At 39.4% G+C, this 11,750-nt stretch overlaps 1 protein-coding gene across 1 annotated transcript; it reads left to right on the plus strand.

The window, feature by feature from the left end:
• The first annotated feature begins 365 nt into the window (after positions 1–365).
• Positions 366–6,975, plus strand: LOC148727830 (E3 ubiquitin-protein ligase pellino homolog 1-like). The gene is made up of 9 exons (XM_088724874.1): positions 366–407; positions 1,101–1,238; positions 1,820–2,020; positions 2,288–2,470; positions 3,264–3,362; positions 4,170–4,268; positions 4,559–4,687; positions 5,464–5,579; positions 6,560–6,975. Exons 1-9 carry the CDS (start codon positions 366–368, stop codon positions 6,681–6,683), a joined length of 1,131 nt encoding a protein of 376 aa, XP_088581000.1. The 3' UTR covers positions 6,684–6,975.
• The last annotated feature ends 4,775 nt before the right edge of the window (positions 6,976–11,750 follow it).

Consider the following 11,750-nt stretch of genomic DNA (forward strand, 5'->3'; position numbering starts at 1 on the left):
TTAGAGAGCTGTATGTAAATCTGTGTGGAGAAGGGGTAAAAGATGCTCCCTAATTTAGGCTGTGGGTATGTGCCTTCCTGCCGAGTACATTTTTAAAATTTTCCCAATAAATTAGTTAGAAAATATTTTCACAAAATATTGTGTGAAAAAATCCTTGCATACCTGCACTCCCCATTCCAGTACTTCTCATAGGTCACGTTGACTTGTTCAATATCTTTTCTCCTGCAAACATATTGCAACTGAGTGACTAGCACAGTGCAAAGACTAATGTTTTATGCATGTAAATCTGAGGCACATCTTTCTACAAAGCGCATCCAGAGATCCGTTCGCAGTTAATGCAGTCTGACTGATTCCTTGGCAATAGCATGGGGTGGAGTGAGCTGGGGTGGAGTGAGTGGGGGATGGAGGTTGGCAGACTGAGAGGTTACGGTTCTTAACTAACATCAGAGAATATCTCTACCAACCGAGAAGCCCTACTTCCTCTGCTGTCATGGCCAGGTGGAAAATAGGCTCCCTGAAAAATGAAAAACTATTGAAAACCTGCCATATTCTTTGCAAATTAGGATTACTGTTTATCTTTAACCAGGCAGAAGTAAATTTTGTCACATGATGGTACATACTTGCAGAAGAAACTTAAAATTTAGTTACAGCCTTCGGACCTTTTCCTTTAAGACCTAGTCAGGTTTTTTAACAAAGATTTCCAAGGAGGATTCTACTCCTCCCACCAACTGTGCTCTTGTCTTCCACCTCTGATGGCATAACAGAGCAGATCATTATTCAACAAATCATCATCAATCCTTATCATGCCTCATGGCACATAGGGCCTTCACAGAGCTTTTCCACTCCTCTCAATTGGTTTCTGTGGTCCGCACCTCCTCCCACGACCTCCAACCTGCCTCTTGCCTTTCTTTAACAGTGGCTTCATCAGCCTGGAGGCGTCCTGCTGGCTTTGGCTCCCGTGCTTCATTAATTCTCTCTTATGAGGTACTGCCACAGTTCCCCTTTAAAATAGTGAATTCACTCTGCTTCTGGTTTCTGTAATAATTCTTTTTTTTTTTACAGGAGAGGGTTATCACCCCTCTGCTCAACTCCCAACCTAGAGGGCCAGTGGGATCACTCTTTGTCTGGCCCCTACCCTTCGACCTTTTTGGCATGGGTGTCCCTGCCAGGAGTGCAAGACTCCAGCCAACATAGCTCTAGGGGTCACTGGGGAGAGCAAGCCACCCCACCTCGACAAGGTGGAGATCCCAATCTAGGCAGATTATTCAACAAATGTTTAACAATTATTGGACGAGGTTGAGCAAAATATTGTGATTTGTCCATGGCGAGTAGATGAATTATTTGCCGAAGCCGAAGGGCAAGGCAAATAATTGACATGTGTGTGTATTTTTGCATTGGCACTATGTAGAAATTCAAGAAAGTATGAAAGTTAAACTTACCAGTAACTACAAAGCAAAGTGACGTGTACGTGTATTTTGCATTGGCACTATGTATAAATTCAAGAAAGTATGAAAGTTAAACTTACCAGTAACTACAAAGGAAAGTGACTTGTAAGTGTATTTTGCATTGGCACTATGTATAAATTCAAGAAAGTATGAAAGTTAAACTTACCAGTAACTACAAAGCAAAGTGATGTGTACGTAGATGTCTACACAGTGTATTTTGCATTGACACTATCTGGGTCACTGTGAGAGATACCTGTTACCATTTGGAGACTTTTTGTGTAATATTAAGTTTTAGGTTTACAATGAGGATTATCATAGCTAGATGAACAGTATAGAATTCAGTTTTTACTGGACTTTTTTTTCTTTTTTTGCAGATTGGCCGTTCTGCTGATTCTAAAATAGACTTTGTGGTGACTGACACAGCTCCTGGAAATAAGCTTTCAGATTTGAACCCAGACACACACAAGAGCACTATCTCCAGATATGCTTGTCGCATTGTCGTCGATAGAGAACCACCTTATACTGCCAGGGTGTTTGCAGCTGGTTTTGATAAATCTAGTAATATATTTTTAGGAGTAAGTTCAAAACTTTACTTTTTCAAAATAAAAATATACATCTCAATAAATTTTTTTAAAAAAAATACTTGATTCTTGTTATACTCATTTTTATTAAAGCAGAAATTGGCATTTTTTAAACTTTACTCTATTTTGCAATGCTTTAGTCCTACAAGTTCAAGTCATTTTTATTCTGCTGGAGTTTGAATGCAGTGTTTGTAAGGCATTAATGCAGAAGAACATCTTTTTTTTTTGTCAAAGTAGTTACATCGTGATTTTGCTCAACAGGAAAAAGCCCCCAAGTGGCAAAATGACGAGAATTTGATGGATGGTCTGACCACCAATGGCATTCGTCTAATGAATGCCAAGGGTGGTCCTTCTTGTCAGCCCACAATATGGTGTGAAATATCAGTATGTGGGAATGTATATGGACTTCGTAGAACACGGTCGACCACTGAGAAAGGGAAGACTGTAAGTTCCAGTAGTTTACAGTACTAACTGATAGATAGACCTCTGTTTATTGTTATGTTGCCATCAGTTTCAACCAGTCACTGCCAAAAGGTTAAAGGACTGAGTAATGATGCTACCTTAGTAGGTTATATAGCACCTGGCAGGAAATCATTGCAGGGATGGCGCAGTGGTGAGAGCACTCGCCTCCTACCACTGTGGCTCGGGTTCGATTCCCGAACCCGGTGTCACATGTCGGTTGAGTTTGTTGTTGGTTCTCGTCCTTGCTCGGAGGGTTTTTCTCCAGGTCCTCCGGTTTTCCTCTCTCTGCAAAACCAACATTCCAAATTCCAATTCGATCTGGAAACAGTGGACAAGAAGAGCCACCCAGTGGATGTCCATTGCTAAATTACTTATTATTATTATTTATTATTTATTATTGCTATGATCACAATGTGTCAATAATATCAATAGCACCAATAACCCTTTTCACCCTTCAAACATGTAAATGGCCATCTGACCTCTAAGAGTAAATAACCTCTAATATCTCCCCTGAATCATGAGAAAATAAAAGAAATGATTACCAACTAAAGAAGCTCTTGATTGTTAAACAAATTTTCCTGATTAGCACTTTCAGAAATGAGTGGAGAACAGTATGGAGAATATGCATACTGATGTTAGGGTGTAAAGGAGGAAGGTTTTGATTGTTAAACAAATTCTCCTTGTCAGCACCCTAGGAAATGTATAGAAAACAGTATGGAGAATATGCATACTGATGTTAGGGTGTAGAGGGTTAATAACACTTATTCTTGTTTAGGTTGAAGATGAGTCCAATGATTTACTTGATGGGTCATTGATTGATCTCTGTGGAGCTGTGTTACTATGGAGATCAGCTGAAGCTATAAAGGAAATGCCTGTATGTTTCTCTGTCTTTTGCTTCACAAAATTATTCTTCACCATCAACCTTTAATTCAATTTTTCCATTATGACTTCATTTAGGGAACACTTTCTAAACTGGAAAAAAAGTTGTCTTAATAGAGACATAGACACCCTTTAATCAAGATAATAAATAATTTGTTTCTAGGAGCTGACCAAATTTTCGGTTCTGTCCTCATGTACCGGTTCACGAGAGCCGATACAAAAGACCGAACAATACACAACAGCTAATCAATGACTCCTAAACAAAGAAAGAACAATGGTAATTCCCTTGTGAACCGGTACACCAGGACAGAACCAAATTTTCTGTCTCCTGGAGGTGTTCCCTTAATGGGGTTGTTCCATCACTTTGGTATCACAGTGATTGTATAATTTGCCTTTTGACATTTTTAACCCTTCATAATTTAATTGATTGAGAGCCTTCAATAAATGCAAGTTTAACTTTATTTAGTGATGAATTAAGGACATGATGATTACTTCCATGTATTTCACATCAGAAAAGTTTTTTGATAAAGATATCTGTAATGCCACAAAGGGTGCAAGATAAATCCATTGCATTTAAATTTTAAATTTATATACAAAAATAGATTTCTTCTAATTTATAATTATTGTAGGACCATTGTATTTTAGAACAGATTTTCAGAATGGTTTCCACTCAATAGATGTAATTATTATTGGTATAATATTTATTTTGGAAGGAAGTGACATGATTTAATAAGCTGGAATTTAGATATGGCAAAACTAAACAATTGAGACTTAACTGTAATTTTTCCATTCAAACCTGTAGACCTTGGAAACAATTGACAAAATGAGGGAGTGCCTAAATGCTTCTCGCCCTCAGTGTCCTGTGGGTCTCACAACGTTAAGATTTCCAAGTCAATCAGAGGTAAGACTGAGGTTGTTCCTTTGCTGTTTTTTATTGAATCTTTGTTGCAGCAGTATTATTTATTTTTAGTGATGCATGTTTATTTGGGGAGGGAGGGAGGGAAGTGATATGCAAAACTCACCCCAATCCTTAGGGGAAGTACCTGTCATGTCAGTACCAAAGAGAATGTATGGAGAACAGAGTGGAAAACATCCATACTGATGTACATTTGTATGGATAGGAAGGATTAATGTAATATCATTGACACCCTTCTCCCTTTTAATTTTCCTGTAATATTTCTTTGTTTTCAGCCCTCTAGCAATGTGACCAATGCACAGCCATATGTTTACCTCAAGTGTGGTCATTTACATGGTGTTCATTCATGGAATTCACCTGAGAGAAATCTTGCAGACAAAAGAACTTGTCCAGTTTGTTTACAGGTAATAAAACCTGGCATAAGAAACATTTTGACAAGAAGAGGAGATTAAGAAAAAAACTTTTCCTACAATCTCAAATGAATTTTATATTTTATAGAATTATGAGAAAATTTTCTACAAGGATTCTTAAGGAAAAATTTAGACAGTTTAATGCAGTTTAATCCTTTACTCTCTTGAGTGACCAAGAGAGAATTTCTCATTACGGTGTCAAAGCATTATCAAGCAGACATGTTGTGAGAATAAAGAAAAAATATCAGTTCAAAGGAGGTTATTAATTGATCCAAAACCAATTTCTTCAAACTAATATTATAAGAATTTATATGGCAGATGGTAAGGAGAACTGATTAGGAGATCTTGGGAATCAAAGGGTTTATTGCCAGAAACATAGTGGGCTCTTCAATTTGGTCAGGGCAAGCTCCTGTGGAACATCTCAGCTATTTTGCAGTGGATCTCAGGGTTTAAGGGTAGTTTAGTGACAGTCATTTCACTCCTGAGTACTTAGTATATAGTGGGTGTTACAAGGATTCCCCTACCCCACCCACAGGCTCACTATTCCCATCCACTGATTTAGTCATTGTCAAAGGGTGCCTGGAAATTACTGCCTCTTGGGTGGGTGGAAGGGTTATGACAACCTGTAGTGGGGAGAGGAGGGGGCGTAGAAAATATTCCATCAGCATGCTGGCTGGCCACTGTGGAAAATATTTGACACCAAAGGCATCCATCTTACTTTTAAGCTAGCTAGTGTCAAGCAACATCCACAATTTCCATTGCTTCACCAGGTCAGCAGGTATGTGCCACTGAGTATTGGAAAAGAACCTGCATTCAATCAGGGAGAGCCTGCTGCTACACATGCTTTTGTACCTTGTGGACATGTTTGCTCGGAGGAAACAGTAAGGTGAGGTTCCCTGCTGCTCCAGAATGAGATACCCTAGCAACTGAAGAACAGTTGCATCTGAAAGAGTTCAATTTGTCTTTCTCTGGTTAGAGTTCCTCCCTAAGACCTTTTGTAAGCTATTTGAACCAAAAAAATGGTTTATAATATGTAAAGTAACCTGTAACCTGTAAAGTCACACTATGTAACAGTAAAACTTTACCAATATTTTATCAGTTTGATAGTGAAGTTTAACAGAGTTCCAATCCTATACGAGACACTTTGTCAGCCAAAATACTAACTTAACCCTTGTATTCCACCGAGTGAACAAAGGAATTTCCCCTAACAATAACAGTACATTCTAAAGCAGAGAAGAGCTAGGTGAGAAGAAAGAAAAATATTGATAAGGGGAATTTTGTTTGATTGAATACCAAATTCTCAGAGCTGAAATTGTGAGAAATTTAGAACAGACAGTTTAGAGAATTGATATTTTGATCTTGGAGTACGTAAAAAGGTCAACAGATGTTTATGAAGAATAGAATAGATAGAATAGATAATAATCTTTAGACAGGGGCGTTTTCACAGAAGTGGTTCTCAGAACGGCCATGTAACTACCCACCCAACCCACCCCTGGGAGGACATCCATCACACAGTAATCTCGTGCGTGGGAAATTAACGTCTCCTACCCCAACCCTGCAGGAGACGGGACCTCCATTTATTCGTCCCTATCCGAGAAGACTAGAATATCTAACCATTTCTTGATGTTAAAGAAAGGAAGCATATTCTTCTCAGTTAATTTTAAGACCCTGAGTGTTGGTCCGGCCGGTATTGAACTCTCGACCTCCCGCACAGCAGTCCGGCGCTCTCCCAATTGAGCTAACCAGGCGGCGGAATGAACTGTTAATGAACTGTTAACTTCTCACAGATAACATCAACGTGTCTCGTTCATGAGGGAGAATCGATAATAAAGTGGTGTTTTTTTTTTTTTTATCCTTTTGATGCAGGTTTTGGCAACAACTTCCCATTCCTCATGGCTGTGATGCTTTTCAGGCCATATGCCCATTCTGTGCTCAGCCGCTGGAAAGTGAAGACGGCTTTGTCAAGTTGATCTTCTCGACCGACGAATAACATTGTAAATAAAAGATCTATAAAAAAGTATAACAATAAATGGTGTACAGCCTCACTGCAGCAATTGGCTTTTAATGACAGTAGCTGGCCTGAGTTGATAACTGATTAACTTATTTATAAAAAAAGCTGAACGTGTATTATTGTAATTGTTATTATTATTGAAACTTGTTAGATGTCTCTTTTCTGTTTACACTCTGCTAATATTTTCGAAGAAGTCGTATTTTAAAGCCACTAATTAGATGTGTAATTAAGGTCGTATACCTCTTTGCAATAAAATGTGGTCTGAGGTGAAGATAGTTCATGTTGATTTTCTTCTCAGCCAGTGCCTGTGAAATCTTTCATTGCTCTAACAGCTACTAAGACAGAAGTTAAACGTCTGATAATGTAAGAAGGTTGAAAACGAGTCAGAGGTGGCCTGCAGGCTGTTAGAATCAAGTTGTCAATCAATTACAAAAGCTTGTAATTCACGGTGTATAGAGAAAGTGAAAAGCCTAACTTACTTGCAATTAACTTAACTTTGAGGTAAAAAGGTCTTAAATTTTTCCTTTTCGAACGTTCACATTTTTGTTTTCAATCTTTTCGTTTGCGTGAATTTTGTGCGAGTAACGAGCCAACTGACTGAGCGACGGACTGACTGACTGACTGACCGAACGACTCTGACTGACTGAGCGACATTTGCTCCGGCTAACGCTCCAAACGTCACCTCTGAAACTCCTTGTGGTGGCCAATTTACATTATCAACTCAGTTGATAAAACCAAAACTACCTTGAATGACCGACTGACTGACCGGTTTGTAGCACATGTAGTCAACTCCAGGAAATTGAGCGACTATCTTCCCTGAAGAAGAAGATCGTTCCGCAAGACAAGATCAGTGTAAATGGAAAAACCTGCTTGGATCCACTAACTATCACTTACTTGTCGTGACAAATGTGCAAAGGATGTCTTTAGACCATTCGATTAATTTTGTACTTCTCCGGCACATTTTGAAAACATTTTAACTTAAAGCTTTAGCAATAATCGCAAAGTAATTTCAAGTTATCAAGTGTAACTAAATGTTAGAATTTTGATTTGGGATTATCTCTCATTCCCCCCCATGAGGCCAAGCTAAAAATATTCTTTAATTTTTTCCATTCAGAATGGGGCAGCAAAACTTCACAAAGCACGATAGGCGATTCAAGTTCTCAAACATGTTCCTGGCCTGCAGAATCGAACAAGTTTTCGTCACTTTCTAAAGCGATCAACCACAGTGACGTATTTGAAAAAAAGGTGAAAAAAGGGTGTTTACAAAATGTCATGTGAGAGAAGGGATCGCATCATAGCGGCAAAGGTCGTGGATAGCGATTTAAATGTGTTCTGAATTTTTGGGTGTTTTTCAATGTAATGATCTATGGGTAGTTGAAGCGCTTTAAAAGTAACGAGTTGCAATTGTGCGAGGTCGTGTTGTGCGCTGAAGCAAAGTCGTCAAAATCGTGCTTTGTTACTCTGAGTGATTCGTACTCGAACTCTAGGCAGTGTCTGGGTGTTCTTCTCCAGACAGTGTAGTTTGGATGGCAAATGCACGCTGTATTCACTGAAAAGCTGAAGCAAAGTCGCCCAAGAAAGTCTGTGTTAAACCAAGTGATTCGTAACTCCTCGCTGTGTCTTGGTGTTCTTCTCCAAACAGTTTCACTTGGATGTCAAGTCCACGCTGTTTGGACTGAAGCGCTGAAGCAAAGTCGCCCAACTCGTGCTGTGTTACTCCGAGTGATTGGTAACTCCTCGCTATGTCTGGATGTTCTTCTCCAAACAGTTTAACTTGAATGTCAAGTCCGCGCTGTGTTGACTGAAGCGCTGAAGCAAAGTCGCCAAGCTTGTACTGTGTTATTCCGACTGAATGATAACTCCTCGCTGTGTCTGGGTGTTCTACTCCAAACAGCTTAACTTGGATGTCGACTCCGCGTTGTTCCGAGTGAAGCGACGAAGCAAAGTCGCCCAACTCGTGCTGTTTTGCTCCGAGTGATTGGTAACTCCTCAATGTGTCTGGGTGTTCTTCTCCAAAAAGTTTAACTCAGATGTCAAGTCCGCGCTGTGTTGACTGAAGCGCTGAAGCAGTCGCCCAACTCGTGCTGTGTTGCTGCGAGTGTTTCGTAACTGCTCGCTGTGTCTAGGTGTTCTTCTCCAAACAGTTTAACTCGGATGTCAAGTCCGCGCTGTTTGGACTGAAGCGCTGAAGCAAAGTCGCCCAACTCGTGCTGTGTTACTCCGAGTAATTGGTAACTCTGAGCTGTGTCTGGGTGTTCTTCTCCAAACAGTTTAACTTGTATTCATAGTGCACGATTATAAAATATCTGGGCCTCAGGATATATTTGCAGTTTGAACAGATTCCCGCCATGGTCGAAGTAACTCCTTAGAAGCTCTTCTTGATGCTCGTGTAACCCTAGATTCTCATCAAGTTTCGGCTGAGTCTCTGATTCTACGTTTCCATTTTCCGTAATGGCCATTTCATGATAGCTGATACTTGCAGCAGACAATTTAATTGCTTCTTGATGATAAACACACTCTGGAGTGTATCACAGACATTGCGCTGAAATTTCCAAAGGCCGAGTGATCTCTGTAATGTCGGTTTCTGTAATTCTGTTGCTATTTGGATTACAGCATTGCTCATTGAGTTCTCGGTATATTTATCAAAAAAAATGATTTGTTACTGAGCCAACAACACAAATAATTTCTAACCTGACCGGATGAGTATCTGGCTTTCGTTTTTGATTTCTTTTTCGAGAATGTTGACTTCTTTGTTTTCCATTGTAGGAATAATAAAAAGACTCATGTCTACAACTGCTCCACATTCTTGCAAAGCGTTCTTATAAAACTCAGACGCAACTGAATATTGTTTTTTGAAACGATGACAAATAGCAATTCTCTGTTCAGCATCGCCAGACAGTGACGAAAGAGCTTCTTCTAAGCTTCGTATTCCATCCTCTGTTTTTCTAGAAGCCACTTGACAGACGCCTCTGTAACAAATGAGTTTTCCTCTATGTTCTGCCGAGAGAGAACATGACGCTTGCTCGTCCCCGGCTTCGGAAAGCAGCTTCATTGTTCTTCCTTCTGTGCCCCAATACATTTCACCAAAAGCCAGCGAAACCATTAACTGTTTGTGAAAATTGCCTTTTCCAAGCTTCTTCACCGCATTGATTGCTGATTCGTAAATTTTGTCAACGACTTCTCCTTCGCACTAGAAAAGGGAATCTAAGAATATCTCTGCTTTTATCAAAACACCAAAAACAGTGTCACATGTCTTAGGATCTGAAAAACTTTCTGTTAGACTCTGAACGATATTTTGCTTCTCTTCATAGAACTCAACAAATGCTGGCATTGAATGTCCTGTCAAGAACTGTTCGTTCAACTTCTAAAAAAGAGAAACGTAAAATGCATAAAAGCGCGCTTTTGAACTCAGCACTGTTTCATTTCATCTTCTCCTCTTTCTCTAACAAAGGACTGAAGCAGTTTATGCATCGAAAATGAATCAGGTTTGGAACCAGAGTCGAGTAGCGATATCCTCCGAAGCCTATGCAACATCTTTTTGGCCTCAAGGTTTGTTTTAATACCCATGACAGTTGCAGCTACCGATAGGTTAAAATCCTCTGATATAATACTTAGAGACAAGAGCGCCTCTTTCTCCTGTACTGAAAGTCTTACAAAAGACGATTTGAATAAAAATTTTAGTCTCAGATTACTAGGATAGTCTGGATTGTCCAACAGATCCACAATGTTTCTTTCTACAGATTTTTTCCATTCCTCAAGAGACTGACTCGGTTGAGTGTTGTCTTCAGAAATGGTGGAACACAACAACTTAATGGCCAAAGGTACATGCCCGCAGATTTTCACAATTTCTTCACGATCAGATGTGGTAATAGCGTTTGAAAGTAACTCACCCACTAACAATTGAGAGAAGGACTCATCTAATGACCCTATTCTCACTGCATGGTGGCCTTCAAAATGCACGTTCATAAATTCAAGTGATTCCCTTGTGGTAATAACAATAGTTACCTTCGTGGTTCGACTCAGAATGTCTTGAAGAAACTGTATAACATTTTTCTTCACGTTGGGTGCTGCACTTTTAAGTAAGTCATCAGCATTGTCAAGAATCATCACAAACTCGTCCGAAATCTCAGGAAAAATTTTGAAAAGATCTTCGTCCATCGGTAGCTGCTGAGGTAGTTCATCTTTTAAAGTTCTACTGAAAAAGCTAAAAAGCTTGGATATTAGATCAGTTTATGAGTTTAGCCCTCATAAGGAGAAGAAGTAGCTATAGACGGGAGATTCTTTATCCTGGAGTTTTTGTCCCACAGCAGTTGCCACAGAGGTTTTTCCAAAACCAGGTGAGCCCCATATCGACAAGATTCGAGTGGATGTGGAACTCAGGTGACCGATAATGTCTTCACACTCTCTTTGGCGGCCAGCGAAATGTGGAACCATCGGAGGAAGACATGATGGCGGAGGCAATACCGTTGAATCTTTAAAATGGCAAAGAATAGTGTCAATCATGATGAGTATTCTGTGTAATAATAAAGGACTGTAAATCAAATGCTAATTGCATTGAATTTAATCTGAAATTGTTAACATGATAGACCAAATGCATGCATAATGATCTTTTTCGCGACAACCGAGGCGGCAGCTGTTTGTGAATTGCTCGTTGAGAATCAGTGCGTGTGAAACAAGGTTATTAAATAATTATTATTCATACTTAGAATGGTGGATTCCATAGTCGACCTATTGGCCTATTTGAGGGAACAGTTCTTGAACGGTCGCGTTACTTATTTGAATCTCGAAACGCACTAAGAGGCGAGTTCTGTCTGTATCTTTAGGCTGGGGAGATAGAAATAGAGTGTTTAAGGTACCAAACTTTCTTGAAATTTCTCATATAGCTAAAGAAAAGCTGTAATTTTTTACCTTTCTGGTCTTGAGTAATTTCTAGTTTTAAGTCATCAATCTTTCGCTCCAACAAAGCAATGTCTTCCCTACTTCCTCTACCGTCAACTTTGTCCTTCACTGCTATTAATTCGTTTATACTCTCGCCTTTGAGAAATT

The sequence above is a fragment of the Stylophora pistillata genome, chromosome 6, assembly GCF_964205215.1.
Source record: "Stylophora pistillata chromosome 6, jaStyPist1.2, whole genome shotgun sequence".
Taxonomy (NCBI): Eukaryota; Metazoa; Cnidaria; class Anthozoa; order Scleractinia; family Pocilloporidae; genus Stylophora; species Stylophora pistillata.

What these genes read in the sequence shown, in the direction of transcription:
- LOC148727830 (XM_088724874.1), top strand. Translation starts at nt 366, where the DNA reads ATGGGGTGGAGTGAGCTGGGGTGGAGTGAGTGGGGGATGGAG. An exon ending in CTAGTAATATATTTTTAGGA is followed by an intron (nt 2,021 to 2,287) that starts GTAAGTTCAAAA and finishes TTTGCTCAACAG; the next exon opens with GAAAAAGCCCCCAAGTGGCA. An exon ending in CTTGTCCAGTTTGTTTACAG is followed by an intron (nt 4,688 to 5,463) that starts GTAATAAAACCT and finishes TTGCTTCACCAG; the next exon opens with GTCAGCAGGTATGTGCCACT.